Genomic DNA, 27490 nt, shown 5'->3' with positions numbered 1-27490 from the left:
TTGCACTGCAATGCTGTGTAAAACAACTAATTTCACAACACGTCAGTGAGACTAAACCCGATTCAGATTTACAAAAAAATCATACATACACAAGGACAGGAAATAATTATAATCAATGTGCAAAAGATGACAAACAGCACAAATAAAAAATTAATACTGAGAATATGAGCTGTAATACTGACAGTGAGTCTAGGTTGTAGAATCTGTTGAGCTGTGGTAAGTGAAGTCATTCACGCAAGTTCAGAATCCTGATAGTTACGGGATAATATCTGTTCCTGAAGCTGGTGGTGTCGGGCTTGAGGCTTTTGTACCTCCTGGTAATAATAGCAGCTAGAAAGGAGCATTGTTTGGATGGTGGGTGTTTCTGATGAAGAATGCTGCTTTCTTGTGGCAATGCTCCATATAAATATACTCAATGTTGGTAATGGCTTTGCCTGTGATTGACTGGGCTATAACCATTATTTTCTGTAGTCTTTCAGACAGGTTTTATACAGCAAACCTCAAAAGTTTATGAAATAGATAGCATATATGATTGACTGTGGACAGAATCAAAAGCATTAGCTCTAAATGGCAGTCTTTGAAAAACAATATAAGTTTCCAGGCTGCTGTAGTTTTAACCTACAACTCCTTAAAAACCCAAATATTTTACTCATATATTAGAGTCAATGCAGACCAGAAATTCATGTCCAGCAGGTTGATTTATCCAAACTGTCCAAGGTTTCAAGCCTTCCAGCAATATGCAATGTCAACTGATGCTAAAAAATATATTAAAAGGTCCCTGTACAGTGTCATCACAAATAATTACCTCCACCATCTTGTCTGTAATCACCTTGGTGACTTTTGCCCTTCGCCACTCTTTGGTTTCAGAACTCAAGAGCACACAGTCCCTATTTTCCTCCCACTCAACTGTATCGGGTTCAGATGATGAATACACATCTTTCATTTCCTTCTGCAAACTGAAACATATCGTTATTCCATCAATTTTACATTTTTTTTGTTTCATGTGCTGACATAATGCTTGTGTTTCTTCTGCAGATTTTGTTGCTATAAATACCAGGCAGGGAACAGAGGAATATGAACCACATATCAGCAGATGGGTTTAGTTTAGATTGGCATTATGGTCAGTGTAGAAATAATGAAATGGGGGGCCTGCTCCCGTTCTATAAGTTACCAAGCTTTCAAAGTGGACGTGGGATGCTTATGCTTTCAGAATTCCACATTCAGGGCCATTACAGCAACAAACTAGGATCAAGACTTTTGGAACAACTTGAATGCAAGATGGAGTGGCTAAAATATGGAATGAAGAGCACCAAAATATTTAACCAGGTGATTCTTGAATTATGATTTTGAGCTATACAAAATGATGCAATAAGTGTCAGAAATCCAGGAATGGGCTAATATCCAACAAACCCTGGCTTCACATGGGCAAAATATCCCCACCTTAATACCTGTGGAAAATAGAGTCCTTGTGTAATTGAGATCTCAAATGCATAGCCTTATAACAATGACCACACTTGCAGACAGGACTACAACAGACCTTCATTAACCATGGAAATTACCTCTGAGGATTAAAATAAAGCTGAATATGTTTTAAATTATGGATTGGCATGTCATATGTACCAATATTTCTAGTTCATCCCCAAATGGTCTTGAGACAATGCAACAGGGACAAAAAGGTAAAAAAATATTAAAACACTTACTCTTTCAGTAGATGCTGAGACCGTACTGTTTGAACAAATATGCTGCTGGGAGATGCCACGAATGTGACCTGCACATCAACATGCTGACCCAAATCAGGAATACTGTTACTTGGTCTTTTCACTAGCAAATCTGTCCCTTCAAACAGCTGAGATTTCATGACATCCTGACAAATATCTAGTTCTTTACGTTCATGTATTTGTTTGAAATTCAGATTGCTGTTATTGTGCGCTTCAACAGTATCTGTGGAACAGCTTTGAAAACATCAAAATGGTAAAAAAGTTCTTTGTTTAATAAAAACATAGAAAACCCACAACAAATATTTTAAAGTCAATGGTAAACACCAGTTGCAGAAATTAAGGCAATAGCACTGAGGAACCTCCGAAACATTGGAGGATCACAGCACTGTTCTTTCAAAATAACATTTTGCAAGTCACCCTTCATAGAAGGAACATCATTATTTATCTTGTTAATGTCTAATGCCTATTGGACCTGAAAACCCAAGAATCAGAATGCATATACTTGATGCACATTTTGGAGGGATTGTTTTCTAGAAATTAAATGTCACCAGTTTAGATACATTAAAGTTTAGTGCACAGCAGGATACTGAATATTTTGATCAACTGCTGGGAAATTTAGTCAAACCAACCCCAAAGGATAGTCTATTTTCAAAAAAGATTTGCACCAGAAAATTATCTTTGCTTTGGTTGGCCTGATATTGCAAAGTTGGGAAAATTTGGGGCCAGTGACTAAAAACATGATTGCTAGACTGGAATAAAAGTGGTCAAAAGTATACAGTGTACGGAGTTGGTAAGGGCGAGAGATGGCCATTCCTTTATTTTTCAAGGGTAACTTGGCAGGGGAGAAAGAGTAGTCAAATGAGGATTATGAGCTCCTAGATGCATGAATATTCCTCCTACAACCACTTGCTACCCCTCAGCGAAATGAGTCATGCAAATTACTTAAGAATTACCATTGGGAGGTTTCTACCAGACATTATGTACTGGAACAAACTTGGACATCCAAGCATGTATTGCATCTCACTTGGCAGCACAGTTCAAGTCAGGCTTCTCTGTGCATTGTCCCATTCAACACCATGCAAGTTTCCAAAGGAAAAAGCAGATCAAATAGCTTGCAACAAACCTACCCCTCAAAAAAAAAGAATCAATTGCTCATCACACCAAAATATGCATTATTATATATTTCTAGGCACCTGATTAATTTTCTGCTTTCAAGTAGAAACTACTGAATATAATCCAATACTCAATTTAGTACAGGTCCAACACCCATCTAACTTTTTAAAACGCAACAACCATTTTCAATTTCAAAGCGAACCGTCAAGTTCAAAATAACTACTAGTTAACAATATAAATGTACAAATATGTGTTTAAAAATAATCAAAGATGCTTACTTCTTTACAAAGCTTGCCAGGTTTTCTTCAACCAAGATACCGTTTATAGAGCGTTTAATTCCATTGGCTTGCATTGTTGAATCAAATAAGTGAACTAGTAACATGTTTCCTATAGACTCATCTAAGGGAGACAAACATAATAATGCATCTAGAGCCAAGATCAAATATTGTACAAGTTTGATGTTTAATATTTGAAATTATCTTCTTTACATGTTAAAATAATTTCTAAAACTTTTGGCTTATCTATTGTAGTAGATCTTTGGTGTTTGAAATAAGTCAAACCTTTAACTAAAAATCATCTCAATTATGGTGCAACTTGCTCAGTACAATACGCTTTACCATGTTGTGGAAGTACCTTCAAAAACCAAAGGCCAATAAGCAGCTGGATAAGGGGCAGTGTGGGGAGTATGTACGTATTAGATTTTGATAGTCAGTAATTAAGTATGACACTGACCATGGAAGCAGGCAATTAATCATATGTGGAAGATGAATTTGTTGGAGCAGATCAGGAAGCAGCAGAGAGCCAATGCTCTAACACAAGAAAACATTTTTCTTAGGAGATCACTTACAAGTTATACACCACATGCATTTGTTCAGTGTCAAATGTTCAAATCTTTCTTTTGCACTATCATTCCAATCTTCTGTGGTATTCACAGGTTCAATATTAGACAGCTTACAGTGCAAAGCCTGAAATACAATAAATGTGACATTATTTCAGTTTCTGAAAACTAAACAATGGCAGCAATGAACATATTCCTTGCATATTTAAATTACCACATCCTCATACTGATCCTGACATCTTTAACAATACCATTCATCATTAATATTGAGATACTAAAGTCAAACTTTAATTAAATGACTATCTTGTTATGGATAATTATTCATGATAAGAAAGCCATGACATTCAGAGACAGTTTAAGAAACACAATTTAAAATGGAATAAATTCAAAGGATGAAATGATGACTGATATAAAGCTTTAGAAAAATCTTAAAAAGCAGCCAAGGACATCAAGTGACTAGATATTGATTACTTCTTCTGATGAAAGAAGACTCCAACAAGTTCAAAGCACTACAAGATTTCAATGGCTACTTTAATAGATATTCCAGACTTGCTTTCATCATCTGTAATAAGCCACACAGTACTGAACTAAAATGCAAATCTATTTATCTAGTTGTGAGTTATACTCCAAAATAAACAATTTCACCATAAACTGAAGATGAAAACTCAAATGATAGGAGCCAAGAATGCACCATTGTTAACACTAACATAAATACAACACTTTCCCATAGATTTCAAGGATCAAACAGCACACAGGCATTTCCCAAGTTATGAGCGAGTTCCATTCCCAAGTCGGATTTGTACATAAGTCGGAACACGTACATCCGGTATTATTTAGCATCAGTTAGTCAAACTTTTGTCATAGTATATAGTATATTTTACCTTTCTATGCATATAAAACACAAGAAATGTACGTATTCCAATAATCAAACCACTGCGTTGCTTAGTAATAATTGTAGCTTTTATTGGGGCAGGGCCTTTCACATGCTCCATTATTCTCATTTTATCCTTTAAAATTGTTCCTATTGTTGACCGACTGTAGCCTAATGCTTTTCCAATGACCGATGATGTTTCACCTCTTTCCAAACGCTTTTTATTTCCACTTTATTTTCAATCGTGATTGCTTCCCATCAACGGAACAGAAACACTACGCCAGCTCCTGAGGTCTGCTGGGTCCTAAGGACCACTGCATTGAATTCCCTGGGTCCTAAAGTCCACCGCACTGAGCCAGGTTAAATGGGACAAGTGGGGGCTGTGCTGGGTTTGGGTATTTGATCCTCCTCAATATTCCGCGTGGGAATTTAAACTGGACTTAGCAGTTTTTTTTTAATGAGGTCGAGTTGTGAGCTCGACATCAACCTGGCGCGCTCAGGAGCGGTCTGTCACTGGATTGAACTCAGGAACCTCCGTCCTCAAGCCCAGCGCTGATCTCACTGCGCCACCAGCCAACTGGAAAAGTTTGGGGGGGGGGGGGGGGATCAGGGTTAATCTTGCTAAGAAAAATTTAAGCCAAATACAAAGTTACACACTCAACGCAGTGTCAACGACGATGACTTAAAATGGTGGAAGGCGTCGCAATCCGACTTAAATTGGCGGACAGCATTCTCCTTCCTCCGTTCGTAAGCACGAGTTGTTCATAAGTTGGATGTTCGTAACTCGGGGTCTACCTGTACTTCAGGTTAATAGGCTTTTATCATTCTAATTTCTAACTTATGACTCCCATTTCCTTATCCATGTCACAAAGTCACCCAAAACTGAGGTGATAATTACTTATACACAATTCTCTCCACCATTTCAACTAAACCTTAAGGCTGATTTATACTTCTGCATTAAATGAACGGCGTAAGTACGGCATAGCTGTGTAACCTATGCTGTACCCTATGCCATAGCATGACATGCGCCTCTCCAAAAATGTAACTGTGCGTTGCGGCGACGCAGACCCCAACAACTGTGATTGGTCCACTTGGTAGCATCACATTTCCTCCTGTCTATGGGCATACTGTGCGTACACTGATCCGAAGTAAATGGTTGGAAATGATGAACCAAATCATCAAATCTACCTGCCGACATATGAAAATATTTGAAATGCATTTCCTCATCCATGTCTCTCAGTGGCCGGCCAAGCACAGGAAATTCACCCTCCTTCTGCCTCAATCTGTTCAATGGTCATACATACCATCTCCTCCGACGTCTTCTCTCTTTTCTGCATTGCAGTAATTTCAATAAAAGTAACCCTTGTTCAACATTTATTAGTTCCAACTCCAACATGATGCGCTCAGTACACGAAGAAACTCTACACAGTGGCATAGAAACCCTACCGCCAACTAGCGTTTTGGCGGCGAGTTGCAGAGCGACGCAGACACACCAACACACAGGTTAGTATTCAAGGGCTTGGCAGCTAACCTCAATGAATATGCCTCAGCTGTCATGGACTTTATCTGGAAATGCACAGAGAACGTGTGTCTCGCAAGACGATCCGGGTATTCCCTAACCGGAAACCTTGAATGAATTATGAGCTCCAGTTCCATTTGAAGGCTAGAGCTGCGGTTTTTAGGTCCAGGAAAGCCATTAAGGGCACCAAGAGGCAATATCGAACCAAGTGTTGGAAGCCCAGGCTAACCACAGGGATGCCAGTAAACTATGGCAGGGTCTAAATGAGATCACTGGGTGTAAAGAAAAGGCTGGGAACATCAATAACTGTCGTGCTTCTCTTCCTGACGAACTTAACGTATTCTAGGCAAGATTCGAACAGAAGAGGGGCGTCCCATCCCCTCCGGATGAACCGGACCTGGTGGCATTGAGATTCATCATCACTGAGGAAGACGTTAGAAGAGCCTTCCTGAAGATAAATCCAAGGAAGGCGACGGGCCCAGATGGCATCCTGGGACGGGTTCTCCGGGCCTGTGCAAGCGAGCTAGCTGGAGTGTTTGCTGACATCTTCAACTGCTCCCTGCTTCAGTCTAAGATCCCCTCGTGTTTTAAGAAGGCAACGATAATCCTGGTGCCAAAGAAGAGTAAGGTGGCATGCCTGAATGACTATCGACCTGTGGCTCTGACATCAATTGCTATGAAGTGCTTCGAGCGATTGGTTATGGTACACATCAACCACAGCCTACCGGTCAACCTCGATGCTTTGCAATTCGCCTACTGGAGCAACAGGTCAACGGCAGATGCCATCTCTCTGGCACTACATTCCTCCTTAGAACACCTGGAGAATAAAGACACATATGTAAGGCTCCTTTTCACTGACTACAGCTCTGCCTTTAATACCATCATTCCAAATAAACTGATTCCTAAGCTCCAGAACCTGGGTCTTAGCATTCAGATCTGCAGCTGAATCTTCAACTTCCTCACAGACAGGACCCAGGCTGTAAAAATAGGGGACAAGCTCTCCTCTTCAATCACTCTGAGCACTAGTGCCCCACAAGGCTGTGTACTCAGCCCCCTGCTGTACTCACTGTACACCCACGATTGTGTAGCCAAGTTTCCATCGAACTCAATATATTAAGTTTGCTGATGACACCACAATTGTAGGCCGTATCTCGGGTAATGATGAGTTTGAGTACAGAGAGGAAATTAAGAACCTGGTGGCATGGTGTGAAGACAATAACCTATCCCTCAATGTCAGCAAGACGAAGGAATTGGGTGTTGACTTCAGAAGGAGTAGCAGTCCGCACAACCCCATCTATATCGGTGGTGCGCAGGTGGAACGGGTCTAAAGCTTTGAGTTCCTCGGGGTCAATATCACAAATGACCTGACTTGGTCTAACCAAGCAGAGTGCACTGCCAAGAAGGCCCACCAGCACCTTTACTTCCTGAGAAAGCTGAAGAAATTTGCCAGCATGGTCTAGTCTACTTATGCCAATTTTCCATCACCAAATGATATATATTGTAACTGATATTTTTAAATCGACCCTTGCCATTCAGTCTTAAACACAGATCTCAAGGTACAAGCCAAAATTATGAACAAAAATGGATTAAACTGAGCTGTATGGTAACTTCTAAAGTTTATATTTCACTACCTTGTTCAAAATTTGAAAACCTTAACACCCAAGCAGGAGTTTAAGGTTTCCCAAAGAGGATAGGTCACTTAATAAACATAATTAATCTTTACTAACAAAAAGCACACAAAGACAGGAACTAGTGTATTATCCAAGTTTTGTTGCTTAAAATCAAGTGTCACTAAAATGAAATCTATAATACAACATCAAATACATCCAAACCCTATTAAGTGTCTAAGAGAGGAAACCCTTTTGAGTGCCTGAAATAACTGTTGGTATGTATTATGTTAATATTAAAAGTCCGTAACCCACAACTTTGGGGGCGGCATGGCAGGCTAGGGGTTAGCACAACACTTTACAGTATCAGTTTGAGGAGTTTGTATGTTCTCCCCGTGACTGTGTGGATTTCCTTCAGGTGCTCTGGTCTCTCCCCTCCCCCCACCAAAGTCCAAAGATGTACTGCCTGGTAGGTTAGTTGGTCATTGTAAATTGCCCTGTGATTAAGCTAGGGTTAAGTCAGTGGGTTGCTGGGTGGCGCGTCTCAGTTGGTTGGAAGGGCCTATTCCACACTGTGTCTCTAAATAAATACTCTTCCAAAAGCTCAATCTTATTTTTTAATCCACTCCAATAGTTTACTTACCACTGACTCAAGAGTCACTAGCCTGCAATTCCCAGGATTATCTTTGTTACCTTCTTGAGCAACGGAATAATACTGGCCATCCTCCAATCTACTCCTGTGGCTAAGGAGGGCACAAAGCTGCAGCAATCTCTTCTTTTGTTCCTAAAGTAACCTTGGGGTATATCCAGTCTGGCCCTGGAAACTTATCATCCTAATGTTTTTCAAAAGATCCAGCATATCCTCGTTCTTAACATCAACTTGTCCAGCATTTCAGCCTGCTTTATGTTATTCTTATAACAAGGTCTAAGCACATCTTTCCCTCTCTACCCCCTCCGCTTTTTGCAGGGATCATTCCCTCTGTGACTGCCTGGTCCATACGTCCTTCCCCACAGATCTCCCACCTGGTACTTATCTCTGCAAGTGTAAGTGCTACACCTATCCCTACACCTCCTCTCTTACCACCATTCAGGGCCCCAAACAATCCTTCCAGGTGAGGCAACACTTCACTTGTGAGTCTGTTGGGGGTCATCTATTGCATCTGATGCTGCCTCCTCTACATCGGCGAGACCTGACGCTGATTGGGGGACCGCTTCGTCGAGCATCTCCACTCCGTCCGCAACAGACAGGATCTCCCCGTTGCCACCCACTTCAATTCTGCTTCACATTCCCATTTGGATATGTCCATACATGGCCTCCTCTACTGCCATGATGAAGCCAAACTCAGGTTGGAGGAGCAACACCTCATATACTATCTGGGTAGTCTCCAGCCCCTTAGTATGAACATCGAATGCTCCAACTTCCGGTAATTCCCACCCTCTCCCTTCTCCCATCCCACTTTCACTCTGCCTCCTCTTCCAGCTGCCTATTACCTCTTTCATGCTTCTGCCTTCTTGTACTACCCATAGTGCTTTCCCCTTACGTTCCCCTTCTTCACCTTTCCTGCCTACCCTCTCCCTGTTTCCCCTCCCCCACCCCTTGATCTTTCCTCTGATTGGTTTTTCACCTGGCACCTACCAGCCTTCTCCTTCCCACCCCCACCCCCACCTTCTTTATAGGGTCCCTGCCCCCTCCTTCTTCAGTCCTGACGAAGGGTTTCAGCCGGAAACGTTGACTGCTCATTTCCACGGATGCTGCCCGACCTGCTGAGTTCCTCCGGCGTGTTGATTTGACCACAGCATCTGCAGTGTACTTTGTGTTAAGGTCCCTCTCACTACTGAATACTGAAGCAAAGTATTCATTAAGGACTTGCCCGACATCCTCCAACTCTAGGCACAATTTCAGTTTTATTAAGTCATCCCACCTTCACTCTAGTCATACTCCTGTTCTTTGTGTACATGTAGAACAGTTGAGATTTTCCTTAATCCTACTTGCTAAGGCCTTGTCATATCCCCTTCTAGCTCTCTTCTTAAGCTTCTTCTTGGCTACTTTAACTCTCCAGAGCCCTGTCTGATCAACGCTCCCTGAATTTTAAGTGTTCTTTTCTTTGTCTTGACTAGATGTTCTACATCTCTTAACAACCATTCACCCTAACATCCCTTTCTGCTGTCCTCCTGAGATCCTCCCTTTCTACAGCTGTGATATTATGCCTTTCCTCATCCTCTTTTACTTCCCTCCCCATCCCTTTTGAAGCATCGGAACAATGGGTTATCCAGCAGCCATTCCTCCCCTCGAAACAGCTGAGTCTCTGTAATGGGCATAATGTCCAAGTCCCATGTACTGGACACATGCTCCAAGTTCATCACCCTTGTTTCTGACACTTCTTGTTTAAAACAAACACACTTCAACCCATCCAACTGATTGCTATTATACCTTATCCATTCTCTATTTTTCCTTACAGTTTCTCTAAATGTTGCATCTACCTTTACACCAACCTCTGACCTATCACTCTGGTTCCCATCCACCTGCCAACACAGTTTAAACCCTCCACAATAACTCTAGTAAACCTGCCCATGAAGGTATTGGTCCCCCAAGTTCAAATGTAACCCACCCCTTTTGTACAGGTCATACCTTCCTTAGAAGACATCCCAATAATCCACAAATGTGAAATACTGCCTCCTGCACCAACTCTTCAGCCATGAATTAAGGTAGTAAACTTACCCTCACTGGCACCAGAGATTACTACCTTTGAGTTTCTACTTTTCAGCTTCCTAAGCTTGTTCCCTGTATTTTCTCTTCAGGATCTCATCCCTTTCCCTACCCACAGCATTGTGTAAAAGTCTTAGGCACTGTAGATTCTTTAATATAAATTTTGTTTCAGATGTTTATTTTTGTCTTCTGCATTGGTGTGTCAGTAGAAATGAGCAAATTGTAGATTTCTAAACAGTCATTTTCTAAAAAATTAAATGTTATAAGAATTTTTAATATTTTGTTAAAGTAAGTAACATTAGTAATGGACCAGCTTTCAAATAAAAACTTGATTACTTTGTAGGTATACAGCCCAGTGCATGATTAAACAAAGATAACAAACAGGTGCTAATGATCAATGACACAATGAGTTGAATGAATGAACTAACTAATTAACTGAAACAGAAACAGGACAACCAAACTAAAGGTGAGAGGGTGGCAGATGTGATAGTTTAAACTTCAAATCATTAATTCTTACACCAACAAGGTACAAGCTGGTCACCCTGCATCAGTAAGATCTCTCCCAAGCTGAAATTTCACTGTGAACAGAAGTTTCTAAATGTGCTGTTCAAGCTCTTCTGAAGAAGCACAATGAAACAGGCAAGACTGAGGACCAAAAATGCAGCAGTCAGCCACGAAAACTGAATGCAGCAGATGAGATATATCAAACTGACGTCCCTTCTAAACTGGAAGTCGTTCAGCACCTCTACAGTCTGGTGAAGTCATGTCAGAGGTGGTCTTCATGGAAAAGCAGTTGCCTAAAAACCATTCCTTTGATGTGGAAACAGAGCCATGAGACTCACCTACACACAAAAACATAAGGACTGGGGTGCTGAAGAATTGCAGCAAGTGTTCTGGACTGATGAGTCAAGATTTGACATTTTTAGCTCAAGGAGGAGGCATAGAAGAGCTGTACAGCACTACATGGGTGAGTGTCTGCAGCTAACAGTGAAGTACAGCAGAAATTCCCTACAGGTTTGGGACTGCATTTTTACAAATGGAGTTGGTGACCTGGTCAGAATTAATGGAATCCTCAATGCTGAGATTCTCATCCATCACGCAATACCATCAGGGAGGCATCTGATCAGTCCCAACTTCATTCTGCCTCAGGATAATGACCCCAAACCCATGACCAGGGCCATAAAGAACTATTTTCAGTGAAAAGAACAAAGAGTTCTGCAACAGACAGCATGGCCTCGACATATCAACATCACTGACGTTGTCTAGGATAACCTGGACAGACAGAAGCAAATGAGACACCCAAAATCTTTAGAAGAACTGCGGCAAGTTCTCCAAGATACTCGGAATACCCTACTGACAAGTCCAGCTCCATCAGTATCAGCAACTCACTAGTGGGTAGACCTGCAGTACTTGATGTCCTCGATAACCAGCAGTCTTGGAATTGTGGAAATGTAAAGGGCAAACAATCACACCATTAGCTGGACCCAGAGAGGCAGTTGTGTCCCAGCACACTGCCGTTGTAATGCAAGAGCTATAGCTACCAATATGTACCACCACTTCTGGATGCTCACCCTCCCTTTAAGAATGCTGTGGACCTGACAGAACATGTTCCTGACCCAGACACCTGGGAGTCAACATACTGAGAGTCTCTTTCATGTCTCAATAACCTTCTGTCTAATCTCAGTCTACTGAATACCCTATCACCCCCACTCTCCTCTTCTCCTCCCTTCCCCTTCTGAGTCACTGCAGCTTTCCCCTAGTAGATTGCAATACCTCCCCCCTCACAACAGTATCCAAAGCTGTAAAATGGCTGAGTGGAACAGCCACAGGTATACTCTGCACTATCTGCCTGTTTCCTTTCCCTCTCTGACAATCAGCTATTGCCTCCTACAAATTAGGTATGACTGCCTCCTTGTAGTTCCAATCTATTGCTTCTCAATTCTCCAGAATGACTGAGTAGCTCCAGTTCCCTAACATGCTCAGAAAGGAACTGCACCCAAATGTAGCAATCAGGGAGACTGGAGGTCTCCAGCATCTCTCACATCTTGCAAGAGGGGCACACCACTGCCTAGGGGTCCATTCTCGTGGCATTATTTGGGCACTGTAAAAGAAACAGAAACCTCACCTAGCGTCAGCCTTCTTGCATTAGGCTATTTAGCCAAAGCTTCAGTTCCCCACTCTAACTCTTGACCATTCACACTATAGCTATTCTCACAATGGCCATTCTGCTTAAGCCTAACTTTTTATTAAGCTTTTCACATCCAAACAGAGGGAAAGGATCAGCCTTAATTACCACGTTTTTGCCAGCCAATCATTTTATATCAGGTACTTCATTAATCCAGAGTTTTCCATCCATATCTAAGTCATTAAATCTCATCATCCAACGACACTGAAAGATTAATTTCTGTGAGTTTGTCTCTAATTTTTGGCTCCTTGCTTTTCAAAATGCTATTTATAATTGTTGAGTAAAGACTAAAAGAAATTGCAACCTAGAGTCTGAAACTTTTTGGGATGCTTTGCTAAACAACCTACCTTAAAAATTAGTACATTAAAGGCAGCACATACCTGTATCGGTAAAGTCAGGAAGTTCTGTTTTAATTTTCGTATTTTTGTCACTGGTATTCTCTCAGTGTTTCCATAATCTACATATATGACATCAACTTCTCTAGGTCCAGGCAATCCTGAAAAAATAAACTAAGTCTTCTAAATTTTGAGATGCCTTCAAAAAACAAGACAAAAGTTGTTACTAGAGTAACAAATTAAAGTGTAGCTAAAATACCAAAACATTTCAAAAGCAAATTTTTGGACTTTTTAAAAAAATAAAAATTAGCATTCAATTACATACCATCAATTCAGTACTTTACATAAGAAAAATGCGGTATAAAGTTAGCATGTTTGTTTTAAAATTTAAAAAAACCTGAGGTCAGAGAAACCAAAAGAAAAATTAAGAAGCAAGGTGGCTATTTATGAGAAGGAACTGGAGAAAATAGAATGAAATAGCTGGGAGAGCTCATTCTTTAGCAAGGGTAAAAACGAATTAGATTAATCTGCAGAAGTACAGTACACCAAATTTTCAGTTGTGTAAATGGAGAAGAGTACCAAGTAGACATGAAAACAAAAGGGACCCCAAATCAATTCTCAACAGATGGGGGAGTAATAGCAGAGCTCAGTAATGTGGAAAAGTGTGAGCAAGGGCAAAAATTGTAACATTCTAAGTGTATATGAAATGTGGATAGCTGGCAAACAGATGAGTCTTAATATGGTAAAAATTGAATATGGAAGATAAAAATGAGTTGTGAGAAAGAATTTTGATACCAAATTTCAGTCGAGACAGGCAAGGAGCGCGATGGTGGCACCTAACTTAGAAATGACATCTAGAAAGGTTGACAGATGATATTTGACTTAGCTTGAGGGAGATTTCCACCATCGTAGGTTTAAGAGTTAAAGAAATTTTTCAGCTGAGGATATTTGGCTTCAAGTGACTAGTAGTGTGCCTATGGACTCCATTTTGTTTATCATCTATGATTAAGATCAATGGTTCCCAAGGTGAGCAAAATTACTCCCCTACCCCCAGAGGGCAGTGGGAGTTTCTAAGGTGGCAATAAAGATAAAGGGGGCAGTGGAAGGGTGCTCAGTAGCAAGGAGGGCAGCTGAGAGAGTACAGGCTTAATTTAAGAAATTAATTACTTAAAACAAGCATTTATCCTACGTGCCTCACAATGATTAATCTCTTGCTAACTAAATATTCTGTTTGACATTATAGTTGATGAAAAGCAAAGTGACACTTCTGTATTTGGCATGTCATGAGAAACATGGACTAAATAAATAGTGTTATTTCTGGGCCTGGCCCATGCATTAATGCTGTTCACTCCTGTAGTACAATGTTAGCTAGTATGATTCTCATACTCTAATCCATACAGTGATGAAATTCCCGTGAATTAGGGCACAGCGTTCAATGGGGTAAAGTTCAGAATCTGCCCTTTTGAATGGTCTTGACCACATTTCTCTAGCTCATGACCTAACCAAGATATCACTGCCCTACTTTATATATTTAAATGCAGAGAGTCAGGTTTTGTCTGAGCTACGATGACATCATAACTTTCCCCTTTATTGATCACAGTGCTTGAGGATGGACTTAAACAACAGGTGATTGATTGATCGTGGTCATTAATCCACGAGGAAAATGGAAGAAGCAGACCAAATGAAAAACTAGACAGTATAGTGTGGAGCTTCTGAAATATGGGTTTATACCAGCACCAAGCAACCAATGTGTCTGTTGGGTGAGAAGGCTTTTTCAAATGAAGCAATGAAACCATCCAGACTCTTGAACATTTGAAAAGAATACACTCTGATAAAGCAAACAAGAACATAGCTTATTTTCCAATCACTTCACGAAAGCTTTCAGAAACTAAAAACACTGCAAAACATTTGCCAGCACTTCACAATGAAATAGTGATGGTCTGCATGCTTCATACAACATTTCTTTGCTCTCTGCTAAATCTCGAAAGCCCCATATAACTGGAGAAAAACTGATTCTACCAGGAGTAAGGAATGTTCTGAGTACAGTTTTGCATAAGTCACGAGACCCAAGATTAGATCTTCATTCCCTGAAACATAGGAGAATGAAAGGAGGTCCCATCACATCGACTAGCACCTCCATACCCCTCAATCCATGTACTTATCCAAACTTCTCTTAAATGCTGCAATCAAACCTGCATCCACCACAGGTATCAGTGTGCAAATAGATTTTCCATTTGGCCTAGCTTATTCCTGCCTTTCTCAAGATATTTCACAACTTTCAAGTGGAGTGTCATATATACATTGAAAAGATTGCCTGGAGTGGCCATTGGATCTTTTCATTCGGTCATATAACTACTAATAACCTAAAACATAAAGAACCGACACTCTCAGGTACACATTCTCTTCCAAAATTAGAAATTCTGGCTTCAGAAGTAAAGAAAATACTGTTTTTGAGCTTCCTAAACTCGGTTGAAACATAATCTAGCTATATTCTTGATTCTGGTCCTGAGTGCATATTTAAGTAGCAGTGACAATATCATGAGAAATTAATCAGTTTCTTAAAAAACAGTAATGGAAATTCTGGGCACATGGAAGATTCCCAATTATGGATGTTACTGAGTTAACTGTTATTATCTGCACAACACCCAGAGACAATAAGCACAATATTTTATGTTACTCTTTGACTTATATTGCATGCCTAATAAACATTCAATTTAAAGAAAAATGTTTCTTGTTTGATGTAGCAGGAAAAAACATACGGTAATGAACAATTCCTTAAATAGTTACTTCAGATTATACCGACCATTAATCTGACATCTGTACCAGCCTCCATCATCAAATAGAGCTGCACATGCTTGTCCTACTACTGGGCACAATATCTCCAAATTAACATCATTTCTTTCGTACAATTCAACCATGTTTTTTGTAAGAGTGAGAAGATCCTCATTATCCACCTGGAAATGAGAACAGAAAATATCAACTACAAAAATACCCTCATGAAGATACATTGACCATTCAGATATGATCTTTAATGAACAAGTTCACACACTGGCATTCAAAATAGTAAACAGTCCATACAGCATTGGTGGTAACAAATTTATCCTGGTCACACAGATGTCAATAAGAAAAACAGGCTGTCATTTTTAATGGTCTCCTGCTTCAAGATGAGGTCCCCACCTTCTTTAAGAAGACTACTATCAGCCCAGAACCTAAGAAAATCAAGGTAACAAGCCTTAATGACTACCCCCTAGTGGTTCTGACATCTACCAAAATGAAGTGCTTTGAGAGCCTGGTCATGGCACGGATTCACTTCAGCCTCCCAGATAACCTTAACACACTGCAATTTGCCTTCCACCAAATCAGGCTTGCTGCAAATGGCATTTCCCTGGACATCCATCACTGGAACACCTGGACAGTACAACTCCAAGTAAACTCATCTACAAACTTCTTCACCTGGGACTCAACATCTCCCTTTGCAACTAAATCCTCGACTTCCTGACCAACAGATGGCAATCAAGGATAGACAGCAACACTTCCACCACAAATATGAACCTGGTCAGGTGTCAGATCTCTTAGGGAATTATCAGGCTACCAGGAAGGAAATTGGAGGCTTAAATTGGAAACAAATGTTCTCAGGGAAAAGTACAGAAGAAATGTGGCAAATATTCAGGGGAGATTTGTGTGGTGTGCTCCATAGGTACGTTCCAATGAGACAGGGAAGTTATGGTAGGGTACAGGAACTGTGGTGTACAAAGGCTGTAATAAATCTAGTCAAGAAGAAAAGCTTACAAAAGGTTTAGCGAGCTAGGTAATGTTAGAGATCTAGAAGATTATAAGGCTAATTGAAAGGAGCTTAAGAAGGAGAGCCAGAAGGGGCCACGAGAAGGCCTTGGTGGGCAGATTTAAGGAAAACACCAAGGCATTCTACAAATATGTGAAGAGCAAGAGGATAAGATGTGAAAGAATAGGACTTATCAAGTGTGACAGTGAGAAAGTGTGTATGGAACCAAAGGAAATAGCAGAGGTACTTAATGAATACTTTAATTCAGTATTCACTATGGAAAAGGATCCTGGTGATTGTAGTGATGACTTTCAGCAGACTGAAAAGCTCGAACATGTAGATATTAAGAAAGAGGATGTGCTGGAGCTTTTGTAAAGCATCAATTTGGATAAGTCGCCAGGACCGGATGAGATGTATCCCAGGGTACTGTGGGAGGCGAGGGAGGAGACTGCTGAGCCTCTGGCGATGATCTTTGCATCAATGGGGACGGGAGAGGTTCTGGAGGATTGGAGGGTTGCAAATGTTGTTCCTTTATTCAAAAAAGGGAGTAGAGATAGACCAGGAAATTATAGACCAGTGAGTCTTACTTCAGTAGTTGGTAAGTTGATGGAGAAGATCCTGAGAGGCAGGATTTATGAGCATTTGGAGAGGTATAATATGATTAGGAGTAGTCAGCATGTTTGTCAAGGGCAGGTCATGTCTTACCAGCCTGATTGAAATTTTTGAGGATGTGACTAAACATATAGATGAAGGAAGAGCAGTAGATGTAGTGTATATGGATTTCAGCAAGGCATTTGACAAGGTACCCCATGCCAGGCTTATTGAGAAAGTAAGGAGGCATGGGATCCAAAGGGACATTGCTTTGTGGATCCAGAACCGGCATGCCCACAGAAGGCAAAGTGTGGTTGTAGACGGGTCATATTCTGCATGGAGGTCAGTCACCAGTGGGGTGCCTCAAGGATCTGTTCTGGGACCCTTACTCTTTGTGATTTTTATAAATGACCTGGATGAGGAAGTGGAGGGATGGGTTAGTAAGTTTGCTGATGACACAAAGGTTGGAGGTGTTGTGGAAAGTGTGGAGGGCTGTCAGAGGTTACAGCGGGACATTGATAGGATGCAAAACTGGGCTGAGAAGTGGCAGATGGAATTCAACCCAGATAAGTGTGAAGTGATTCATTTTGGTAGGCCAAATATGATGGTAGAATATAATATTAATGGTAAGACTCTTGGCAGTGTGGAAGATCAGAGGGATCTTGGGTTCCCAGTCCATAGGATGCTCAAAGCAGCCATGCAGGTTGACTCTGTGGTTAAGAAGGCGTACGGAGTATTGTCCTTCATCAATTGTGGAACTGAATTTACAAGCTGAGAGGTAATGTTGCAGCTATATAGGACCCAGGTCAGACTCCACTTGGAGTATTGTGCTTAGTTCTGGTCACCTCACTACAGGAAGGATGTGGAAGCTATAGAAAAGGTGCAGGCGAGATTTATAAGGACGTTGCCTGGATTGGGGAGCATGCCTTATGAGAACAGGTTGAGTGAACTCGGCCTTTTCACTTTGGAGCGACGGAGGATGAGAGGTGACCTGATAGAGGTGTATAAAATGATGAGAGGCACTGATCGTGTGGATAGTCAGAGGCTTTTCCCCAGGGCTGAAATGGTTGCCACAAGAGGACACAGGTTTAAGGTGCTGGGGAGTAGGTACAGAGAAGATGTCAGGTGTAAGTTTTTTACTCAGAGAATGGTGAATGCGTGGAATAGGCTGCCGGCAACTGTGGTGGAGGTGGATACGACAGGGTCTTTTAAGAGACTTTTAGACAGGTACATGGAGCTTAATAAAGGGCTATAGGTAAGCCTAGTAATTTCTAACGTAGGGACATGTTTGGCTTGGTGGGCCAAAGGGCCTGTATTCCTTTGTAAGTTTTCTGTTTCTATAAATATCCTCAATGCTGGTATACCAAGGCTGTGTCCTGAGCCCCTTACTCACAACTGCATGACAGATTCTGCCCAGTGGATAGCGAGCCTTGCGACATGGTGTCAAAACAACAATCTTTCTTTCAATGTCAGCAAAACAAGAGCTGGTCATTGACTTCAGGAAAGGAGGTGTTGCACTTACTCCCATATACTCTGGATTGGGGATTGCCAAACGTTATGTGGATTTTCTGGTGTAGTCTGTTTTGTCATATGCTTTTGTGATATCATTCTGGAGGAACGTTGTCTCATTTTTTAAACTGCATTGCATTTGTGGTTTCTAAATGACAAATAAACTGAATCTTAATCTGAATCTGACATGAACAATGCTAAGGTCTAAAGGGTTGAAAATTTCAAGTTCCAAGGAGTTGACATTACCAATAGCCTGTCCTAGTCCAAACACATTGATACCTTGGCCAAGAAAGCTCACCAAGAAATCTGCTTAGGAAGCTGCAGAAATTTGCCATGATTATTGGATCCTCACCAATTTTCATCAATGCTCCCCAGAAGCATCTTATTCAGCTGGATCATAGTTGGTATGTAAAAAGCTCTGCCCATGACCACAAGAAACTGCACAGAGTTGAGAAATATACAAAACATTTTATATTTACCAACTGAATGTAGAAATCCAGTGGACTATTGATATGAGTTACCACTATCGGAATCTCTTTTAAGAAGGGTGGTATAACCGGTGGATAATACTGCATTGATAATGGGTTGGTTTCCAATGTTGATGTAACAGAACATTCACCAACAAACCTAGGAAGAAAGAATGCTACTTATCTTAAAATATTCACCATCTCATCCAAGGCAGGTAATTGATTTTGTTTTAAGATATTTCAGCAAATTCAGGCATTTGACGTGTTAACTACTCAAATTTGGGAATAATCTATTGCATATTAACAACTCAGATTTATCTGACACATTTTTGATACAATTTTCTCACTGTGGAGAATGCTGGCATATATGCTTAGAATCCTATGCAATATACATATACAGTGGCATGCAAAAGTTTGGGCACCTTTGGTCAAAATTTCTGTTACTGCGAATAGCTAAGTGAGTAAAAGATTACCTGATTTCCAAAAGGCATAAAGTTAAAGATGACACATTTCTTTAATATTTTAAGCAAGATTACTTTTTTATTTCTATCTTTTACAGTTTCAAAATAACAAATAAGGAAAAGGACCCGAAGCAAAAGTTTGTGTACCCTTAGTACTTAGTAACACCATCATTGGCAAGTATCGCAGCTTGTAAATGCCTTCTGTAGCCAGCTAAGAATCTTTCAATTCTTGTTTGGGGGATTTTCGCCCATTCTTCCTTGCAAAAGGCTTCTAGTTCTGTGAGATTCTTGGGCCGTTTTGCATGCACTGCTCCTTTGAGGTCTATCCACAGATTTTCGATGATGTTTAGGTCCGGGGACTGTGAAGGCCATGGCAAAACCTTCAGCTTGTGCCTCTTGAGGTAGTCCATTGTAGATTTTGAGGTATGTTTAGGATCATTATCCTGTTGTAGAAGCCATCCTCTTTTCATCTTCAGCATTTTTAAAAAAAGTGTGACATTTGCTTCCAGAATTTGCTGGTATTTAATTGAATTCATTCTTCCTTCTACCAGTGAAATGTTCCTTGTGCCACTGGCTGCAACACAAGCCCGAAGCATGATCGATCCACCCCCATTCTTAACAGTTGGAGAGGTGTTCTTTTCATGAAATTCTGCACCCTTTTTTCTCCAAACATTTCTTTGCTCATTGTGGCCAAAAATTTCTATTTTAACTTCATCAGTCCACAGGACTTGTTTCCAAAATACATCAGGCTTGTTTAGATGTTCCTTTGCAAACTTCTGACGCTGAATTTTGTGGTGTGGATGCGGGTAAGGTTTTATTCTGATGACTTTTTTATGAAGGTCATATTTGTGCAGGTGTCGCTGCACAGTAGAACAGTGCACCACCACTCCAGAGTCTGCTAAATCTTCCTGAAGGTCTTTTGCAGTCAATTAGGGGTTTTGATTTGCCTTTCTAGCAATCCTACGAGCAGTTCTCTTGGAAAGTTTTCTTGGTCTTCCAGACCTCAACTTGACCTCCGCCGTTCCTGTTAACTGCCATTTCTTAATTACATTATGAACAGAGGAAATGGCTACCTGAAAACACTTTGCTATCTTCTTATAGCCTTCTCCTGCTTTGTGGGCATCATTTATTTTAATTCTCAGAGTGCTAGGCAGCTGCTTAGAGGAGCCCATGGCTGCTGATTGTTGGGACAAGGTATTTATAAAGCTTTGAAATTTGCATTACCTGGCCTTTCCTAATGATGACTGTGAACAAGCCATAGCCCTACAAGCTAATTAAGGTCTGAGACCTCGGTAAAAGTTATCTGAGAGCTCAAATTTCTTGGGATGCCCAAACTTTTGCATGATGCTCCTTTCCTTTTATCTCCCACTCTAAAATTGTACAAAACAAAAATAATACATTAATCTTGCTTAAAATGTTGAAAAGTATGTTTCATCTTTAACTTTATGACTTTTGGAGATCAGTTCAACTTCTACTCACTTAACTATTCACAGTAACAGAATTTTTGACTAGGGGTGCCAAAACTTATGCATGCCTCTGTAATTACACAATAGACAGCAATGCCAATGCTTGAAACTAGACAGTTTTTGCAGCTATGACATTATCAGCATGGTTACAGCTACTTTAACAACACCTAAGTGGTGCCAATTTAGCAATGCAATCAGTTAACAAACCGGTCTGACTGAATTTTAAGATAGTTTAGTTGGGACGTTAATAATCTGTTGATTGCAAGGGTTTTACATAAAATGAAACACTGAGACTAACAGTATGGGTCCAAAGGACAGGATATACAAAATGGAAACTGTCCAACACAATTTCCAACCTCATAGTCCAACATGTCACTCCCGCTATCTATACCATCAAGCAAGAGGCTCAGACTGTATAAATGACTGTGGACAACATACCAATAACAGCATCTAGAAACAGCTAAAGAGGTACCCATCTAGTGAAACAATAATCTAGGACTTCATGGCAGGTAAGCAGCATGTAATAACATAAAGACAGACCAAGTGATCTCACAAGCACAGGAGCAAAAAACTTTATTGAGGCTGCATTTTGTGGCAATATAAAGAATGTTTCCATCCATAACAATGGCAGTAAGACAACAGAGCTAAAGGAATTTTAACCATCCACTGCAGCCTCAATATCTTAGAAGCCAGTTTCCAACCAAGTCAAACCCCTCCACGTCGTAATCACAAAATAAAGGGCAGTATGTACCAAAAATGTTGTAGAGCTGAAGATCAGCACTCCATAACAAGCACAATTTAATCAAGCATTTGGACTAGTTAAAGCACTTACTAATCAATTGGAAAATTGCCTACAAGCAGGACAAATTTACTCTAACCATCATCAATAACTGGAAGTATCAATGACAGGACCATCAAGTGAAACTCACCAATAAAAGTCTCTAATAACATCAATAATATTATTAGAATTTGATAATATTTCACAATGAATAGAAACATAGAAAATAGGTGCAGGAGTAGGCCCTTCGGCCCTTCGAGCCTGCACCGCCATTCAGTATGATCATAGCTTATCATCCAACTCAGAACCCTGTACCTGCTTTCTCTCCATACCCCCGATCCCTTTAGCCACAAGGGCCATATCTAATGTTTCATCAGTTTTGATGAAAGGTCATTAATCTGAAACATTAACTATTTCTCTCTTCTATTTCCATTATTTTTGTTTCAGCTTTCAAACTATTTTGCTTTTGTATATTTAGTGAATCTCAGTTTCTCATTACATTCTGTGGTCAAATGCCAAAGGATATCCCTGAAGGAGTGTCCTAGACCCAACTAATTTCAATTGCTTAAATTACCTCCCCTCTAATGGAAGCAGGTATTTTCACTACTGACTGCATAATTTCAATCACAACCTTTCAGAAAATGTAGCTTGACCAGAGTTGGGCTGCCATCATACAAACAAAGGGCAACAATGATCTCCCACCTGTTCAACATTCAACAAAACTGTATTGGCCAAGACTCTGAGTTCAACAATTTAGGGGGTCACATACTAAATCACTTTAGGCAAAAACTGGCTGTGATGAAAGAATCCCTTAAAGATATTTGACAATACTTCTGTTCTTGCAAACACAGAAACTCTACTACCCAGGACAAGAACAGCACTTGCTCAGCTTGACATTCTTGCAAATTCCAAGATCCGCCAAGCTCTGCACATAATCCAAACTTTGAAATATATCATTAATTCCATTATGCTTGGTCAAAATCCTACAACCTTCTATCCAACAAAGGAAATACGCCAGAGTGCAGTCAAGCTAGTGGCCAACTCCACTTTCCTGAGGGCAATTAGCAATGAAATATAAATATTCTACTTCCCATGTTGAAGACAGTACGGACCTTTTGGAAATTAAACTTACATTCAGCAGTCGATACCTGTGTTCTTCCGATTAATGTTAAATAATATGGGGGGGGGATTGTGAATATTCGGATCAAGGGAGATGGAGTATGGGCTTATGTGTGGCATTCCAAGTTCTACTTTGTATCTACAATTTTTCTTTTTTCTTTTTAAAAACACAGAGCTGCACCTTGTGGCCAGAATAACCACAGTTTTATGAATGGGTCTGAGACTACACGATTAAAGTGGTATTTAGTCCTGGTGGCATGACCAGGTCAGAGTAATGCCATTAAAACTATGCCCTTGTTTTCTTCATCTCAAATGCAGGTAAATTATTATGCTAAGGACTACTATGCACCAAGAGTGACAAACCATTGATCCTTGCACTGATCTTGCTAGTAGATTTATGTTTAAATGAGATCTCATTCCACTGCCCTTTGCCAACATTATGCCAAGACTAGACACAAAAATGATTCATCAATCAATCTGCAATTAAGGGAATTACTACAATTTTGCAATGATCAGAAGAATACAAAGCACTTGTTTAGGTATTGACTGCTGTTTGTAAGTTTAGTTACAGGAGGTTCATACTGTCTTCAACACAGAAAATAGAATGTTTATATCTACTTATTTTGCTATTAATTACATTAGTTTATAATACAGTACTGCATCAGGAAGATAATGGTAACATTGTAGTAAATCTGCTTAACATTCTTGCAAAATAGCAAATAGGCTTTAATAACCAATTTTTTAAAAAATCAAAGGCATTTAGATATATATTCTCAAAGGCATACCAGGCCAGTTTTAAGAATACGAGAGCATCCCTCAACGATACAGGAAAATCATTCTCCATATTATCCAGTGGAGGCTTTTTCAAATCCACGAGTAGTCTGTCTCCATCCTCTCCCAAAACAATCATCTGTACAGTCTTATTATACACAATTCGAATAAACTGATTCTTAACTTCCACGTTCCAAATGTTACTCTATCAAAGTGATTAACAAAAACTGATTAATTTAGGTTATCATAAACTTTTGATGCAAAAAATCGTAAATGCTGGAAATTGAAAAAAATGCTAGACATTAAGCTGCAGAGTGAACAAAGGGCGAATCTGTGATAGGATGAAGAGGAGCTGTCTGGGTGACATTGTTTTTGATGCTAATTAATAGATGAATGAGTGAAGTTGAAGAAAGCAAGAAAACATCATACTAAAACTATGAGATGCAGAACATTACAAGTCATAAAGGCGTGAAATAAAAGAAAATGCTGGAAATTCCCAAATCAGGAAGCTTCTATAGAAAGAAAAAATATTGAGGTGTTGTTAAAAGTGGAGGATCATGTATCAGATTTGTCAAGTTCTGACACAAAGGAAAGGCTGGTTATCTCAAACATTCCTAAACAGAAGATAAAGTGTGGTTCCTCAAGCTAACACTGGGCGTCACCAAAGGTATGGCTTTTCCTTTACCAGAGCTGGCAAGGAATTCAACTATGTCAGAGCTACATGCTGAACTTGTGATCATTACTGCTCTCCTCCCAGAGAACAAGGATAGGTGTTTCTCCTGATCCTCATGTTCCATCCCAACAGCTCCATATTCAACAGAACATCATTTATAATTTTCACATATTTAATGAAATTCCAACACTAACACAATTTCCCTACCTCTTCCTACATCTATAGGAACCATCTTCCCCCATTTAGCCACTTTGTTCTCAACATCAGTTTTCTGTTTTTCAAGGTCTAAAGGGTTTTTGATCCAAACTATTAACTGCTTCCCTCAACAGGCTCTGCTTGACCTGCTGAATATCTCCAGCAGTTTCTGTTCTGTTTTAAATGTTAAATATCTAAAAATGTTGCCTTTTTACTGAATTTTTAGGTATGAACTTTGCTGTTCACATTCCAATTAAAACATTTTCTAAATTGTATTGAGGCTCACTATTGCCTGAAAATCAATAAAGGGGAAAGCTGACCTGGTGTACTTACAGTGAAAAGTAATTTGATTTTCAGGAAAAGCTGACATATACAACTTTGCCATCAAGTTCATCTGTCTCAGCCTATATTCATTACATTGAAATACTTTCTACTTTAGTGCTGTTTCTGTTTTTCCAGACTTCATTGTCTCCCAAATTCACTTACATTGTCAACCAGCCAATCTCCTTTCTGACACCATGCTTATGTTCCCATTAACTTGATTATCCAGAGCACTGGCAAATCTCATAACAACAATATTTGATTTTGCTAAGTTGCACAGATCTTACCTCTCCAAAATTGGGCTTACTGCCTCAAAAATCATTTCACTCCTGCTCTCTCTCTCTCCAGCCACACATTGCTCTTTTTCTGTAGTTGCATATAACATTGGTTAATAGCTCAGTAAGTATCATTTTCAAGGTCTTACTTTTTAATTTTCTATTTAAGGTCTACTGTAAACTATCCGAAATGAGTTCCGACTCATAAACCAACTTTCCAAGTTATTCTGCTACTCCCACCCATATTTTCTGAAAAGCTGTATATGGGAATGCTAAGTTAATATCCTCAAAATCATCTTGAAGGAGCTAACAAAAAAGTCACCATGGAGCCAATTTCAGAAATTTATTCCCAAAGGCAAGAACCAGACTGATGAGAAAGCAAAACTCAAAAGTACTTTTCACTTTTTACCATGGGTTATCTCTGGGATATTTTTCCAAGTGCACTTAACATACAATGACATGACAACTATCAACTAAATAAAACTATCCTGTATGAAGTTGCAATGTAACTACAGAACACAATTCTCCCAAAAAGGAAATCAAAATTAAAAATGAAAAGATTAGTTGCACAGCTAATATTTAAGAGGACAAAATAAGGAAAATTTACATTACACAAGGAAAAGCCAGTAAGATCAAATGTCCTTTAATCCAAAGAAATATGCCTGCTCATCTACCGTATATTGATTATAGTTACGTATATTTTACATTAAACAGCACTTAAAAGCTCCAAATGAACAGGTCAAAGCAAAATTGTTCATCTTGTAAAGGCAAGTTAAAAAGGAGCAGTTTATAAAAATTCATCTGCAATACAGCTGGTTTAAGAACACATGACTTACAAAATTTGCTGGCACAATATCTTTCAATGAGCATTTGATTGCTAATGGAGGTATATTATTTAATGGTCCTTTCAGTTGAGGGTTTAATTTTCGTACGTGCAAGCTGAAGTCACTGACGTATATGCAAACATGCTCACCATCCTCCAACTTCTTCACAGGACAGTCAGCCCTGCAAATAACAGAAGTAAAACTATTTATTTGATAATACATTTCAAATACTTAGGGGCAAGATTATAAGGTTATGGGAATAGAATATAAAAACAATGAGATAATGCTGAGCCTTTATAAGACATTGGTCAGGCTGCACTTAAGAATATTGTCAACAGTTTAGGGCCCCTATCTCAGAAAGGATATGTTGCCATTGGAGAGAGTCCAGAGGTGGTTCACAGCAATTATTCTGGGGATGAAGGGGTTAACAAGCGAGGAGCATTTGACAGCTTTGGGCCTGTACTCACTAGAATTTAGAAGAATGTGGGGGGGGGGGGGGGCGGAGGGATCTCACTGAAACCTACTGAATGTTAAAAAAGGACTAGATAGGGTGGATGTTTCCTATGGGTTATTAAGAACTATAGGTGGGGTTATTAAGAACTAGAAGGTCAAAATTGAGGGGCGACCCTTAGAACAGAAGGGAGGAGGAATTTTTTTTTAAACCAGGAAGTAGTAAATTTGTGGAATGCTCTGCCACAGATTGTGGTGGAGGTCAAGTCCATGCATATATTAAAAGCATAAGTGGATTGTTTCCTGATCGGTCAGGGCATCATAGGATATGGCGAAAAGGGATTGAGTGGGATCTGGAATCAGCCATGACGGAATGGCGGAGCAGATTTGATGGGCTGAATGGCCTAATTCTGCTCCAATGTCTTATGGTCTAAGATTGATGTTCAGTTGGAAAGGTAGGACGTGATTAGGAGGACATAGCAAAAGAATGGAGAGATCCTGTCTCAAAAAATCTGAGTTTTTTTTAAAGGAAATTTTAAGGACATTGATGGAGGCAGGACAGTAGACATAGACTTTCACCGGGCTTTTGACAAGGTCCTACCAGTAGATGGTCCCAGAAGGTTAAAGCACACAGAATCCATGTTGTGTTGAAAAGTGGATCAAAATTTGACTTGGTGATAGGAGGCAGACAGCAATGGAGGAGGGCTATTTTTCTGATGTGATGTCTGTAATAGGTGGTGTCCCACAGGGACCATTGCTGAAACATCCATTTGTCTAGTGTACATGAATAATTTGAGTGAGAATGTAAGTGCAGAGATTTCTGAATAGATTTCTGAACAACACCACAGACCACTAGCCCCACATTTTAGCTTAAGAAAAGCATCACTCTTAATTGGAAAGAAAAATATTCTGCTTC

At 39.9% G+C, this 27490-nt stretch overlaps 1 protein-coding gene across 1 annotated transcript in view; it reads right to left on the bottom strand.

The window, feature by feature from the left end:
- rnf17 (ring finger protein 17) overlaps positions 1-23975 on the bottom strand; it is a 93447-nt gene extending 69472 nt beyond the window's left edge. Inside the window, exons 1-8 of the mRNA XM_073041929.1 lie at positions 23851-23975; positions 19254-19401; positions 15697-15847; positions 12939-13054; positions 3679-3796; positions 3110-3230; positions 1701-1952; positions 806-956 (exon numbers count right to left, since the gene is read on the bottom strand). Coding sequence (XP_072898030.1) covers positions 806-956; positions 1701-1952; positions 3110-3230; positions 3679-3796; positions 12939-13054; positions 15697-15847; positions 19254-19401; positions 23851-23975 — 1182 coding nt within the window. The remainder of the gene's footprint in view (positions 1-805; positions 957-1700; positions 1953-3109; positions 3231-3678; positions 3797-12938; positions 13055-15696; positions 15848-19253; positions 19402-23850) is intronic.
- Positions 23976-27490: the final 3515 nt, after the last annotated feature.

Source organism: Hemitrygon akajei, chromosome 4, assembly GCF_048418815.1.
Source record: "Hemitrygon akajei chromosome 4, sHemAka1.3, whole genome shotgun sequence".
Classification (NCBI taxonomy): Eukaryota; Metazoa; Chordata; class Chondrichthyes; order Myliobatiformes; family Dasyatidae; genus Hemitrygon; species Hemitrygon akajei.
Note: the sequence above shows the minus strand (reverse complement) of the source record. Positions and strands in the feature narration are given on the sequence as shown.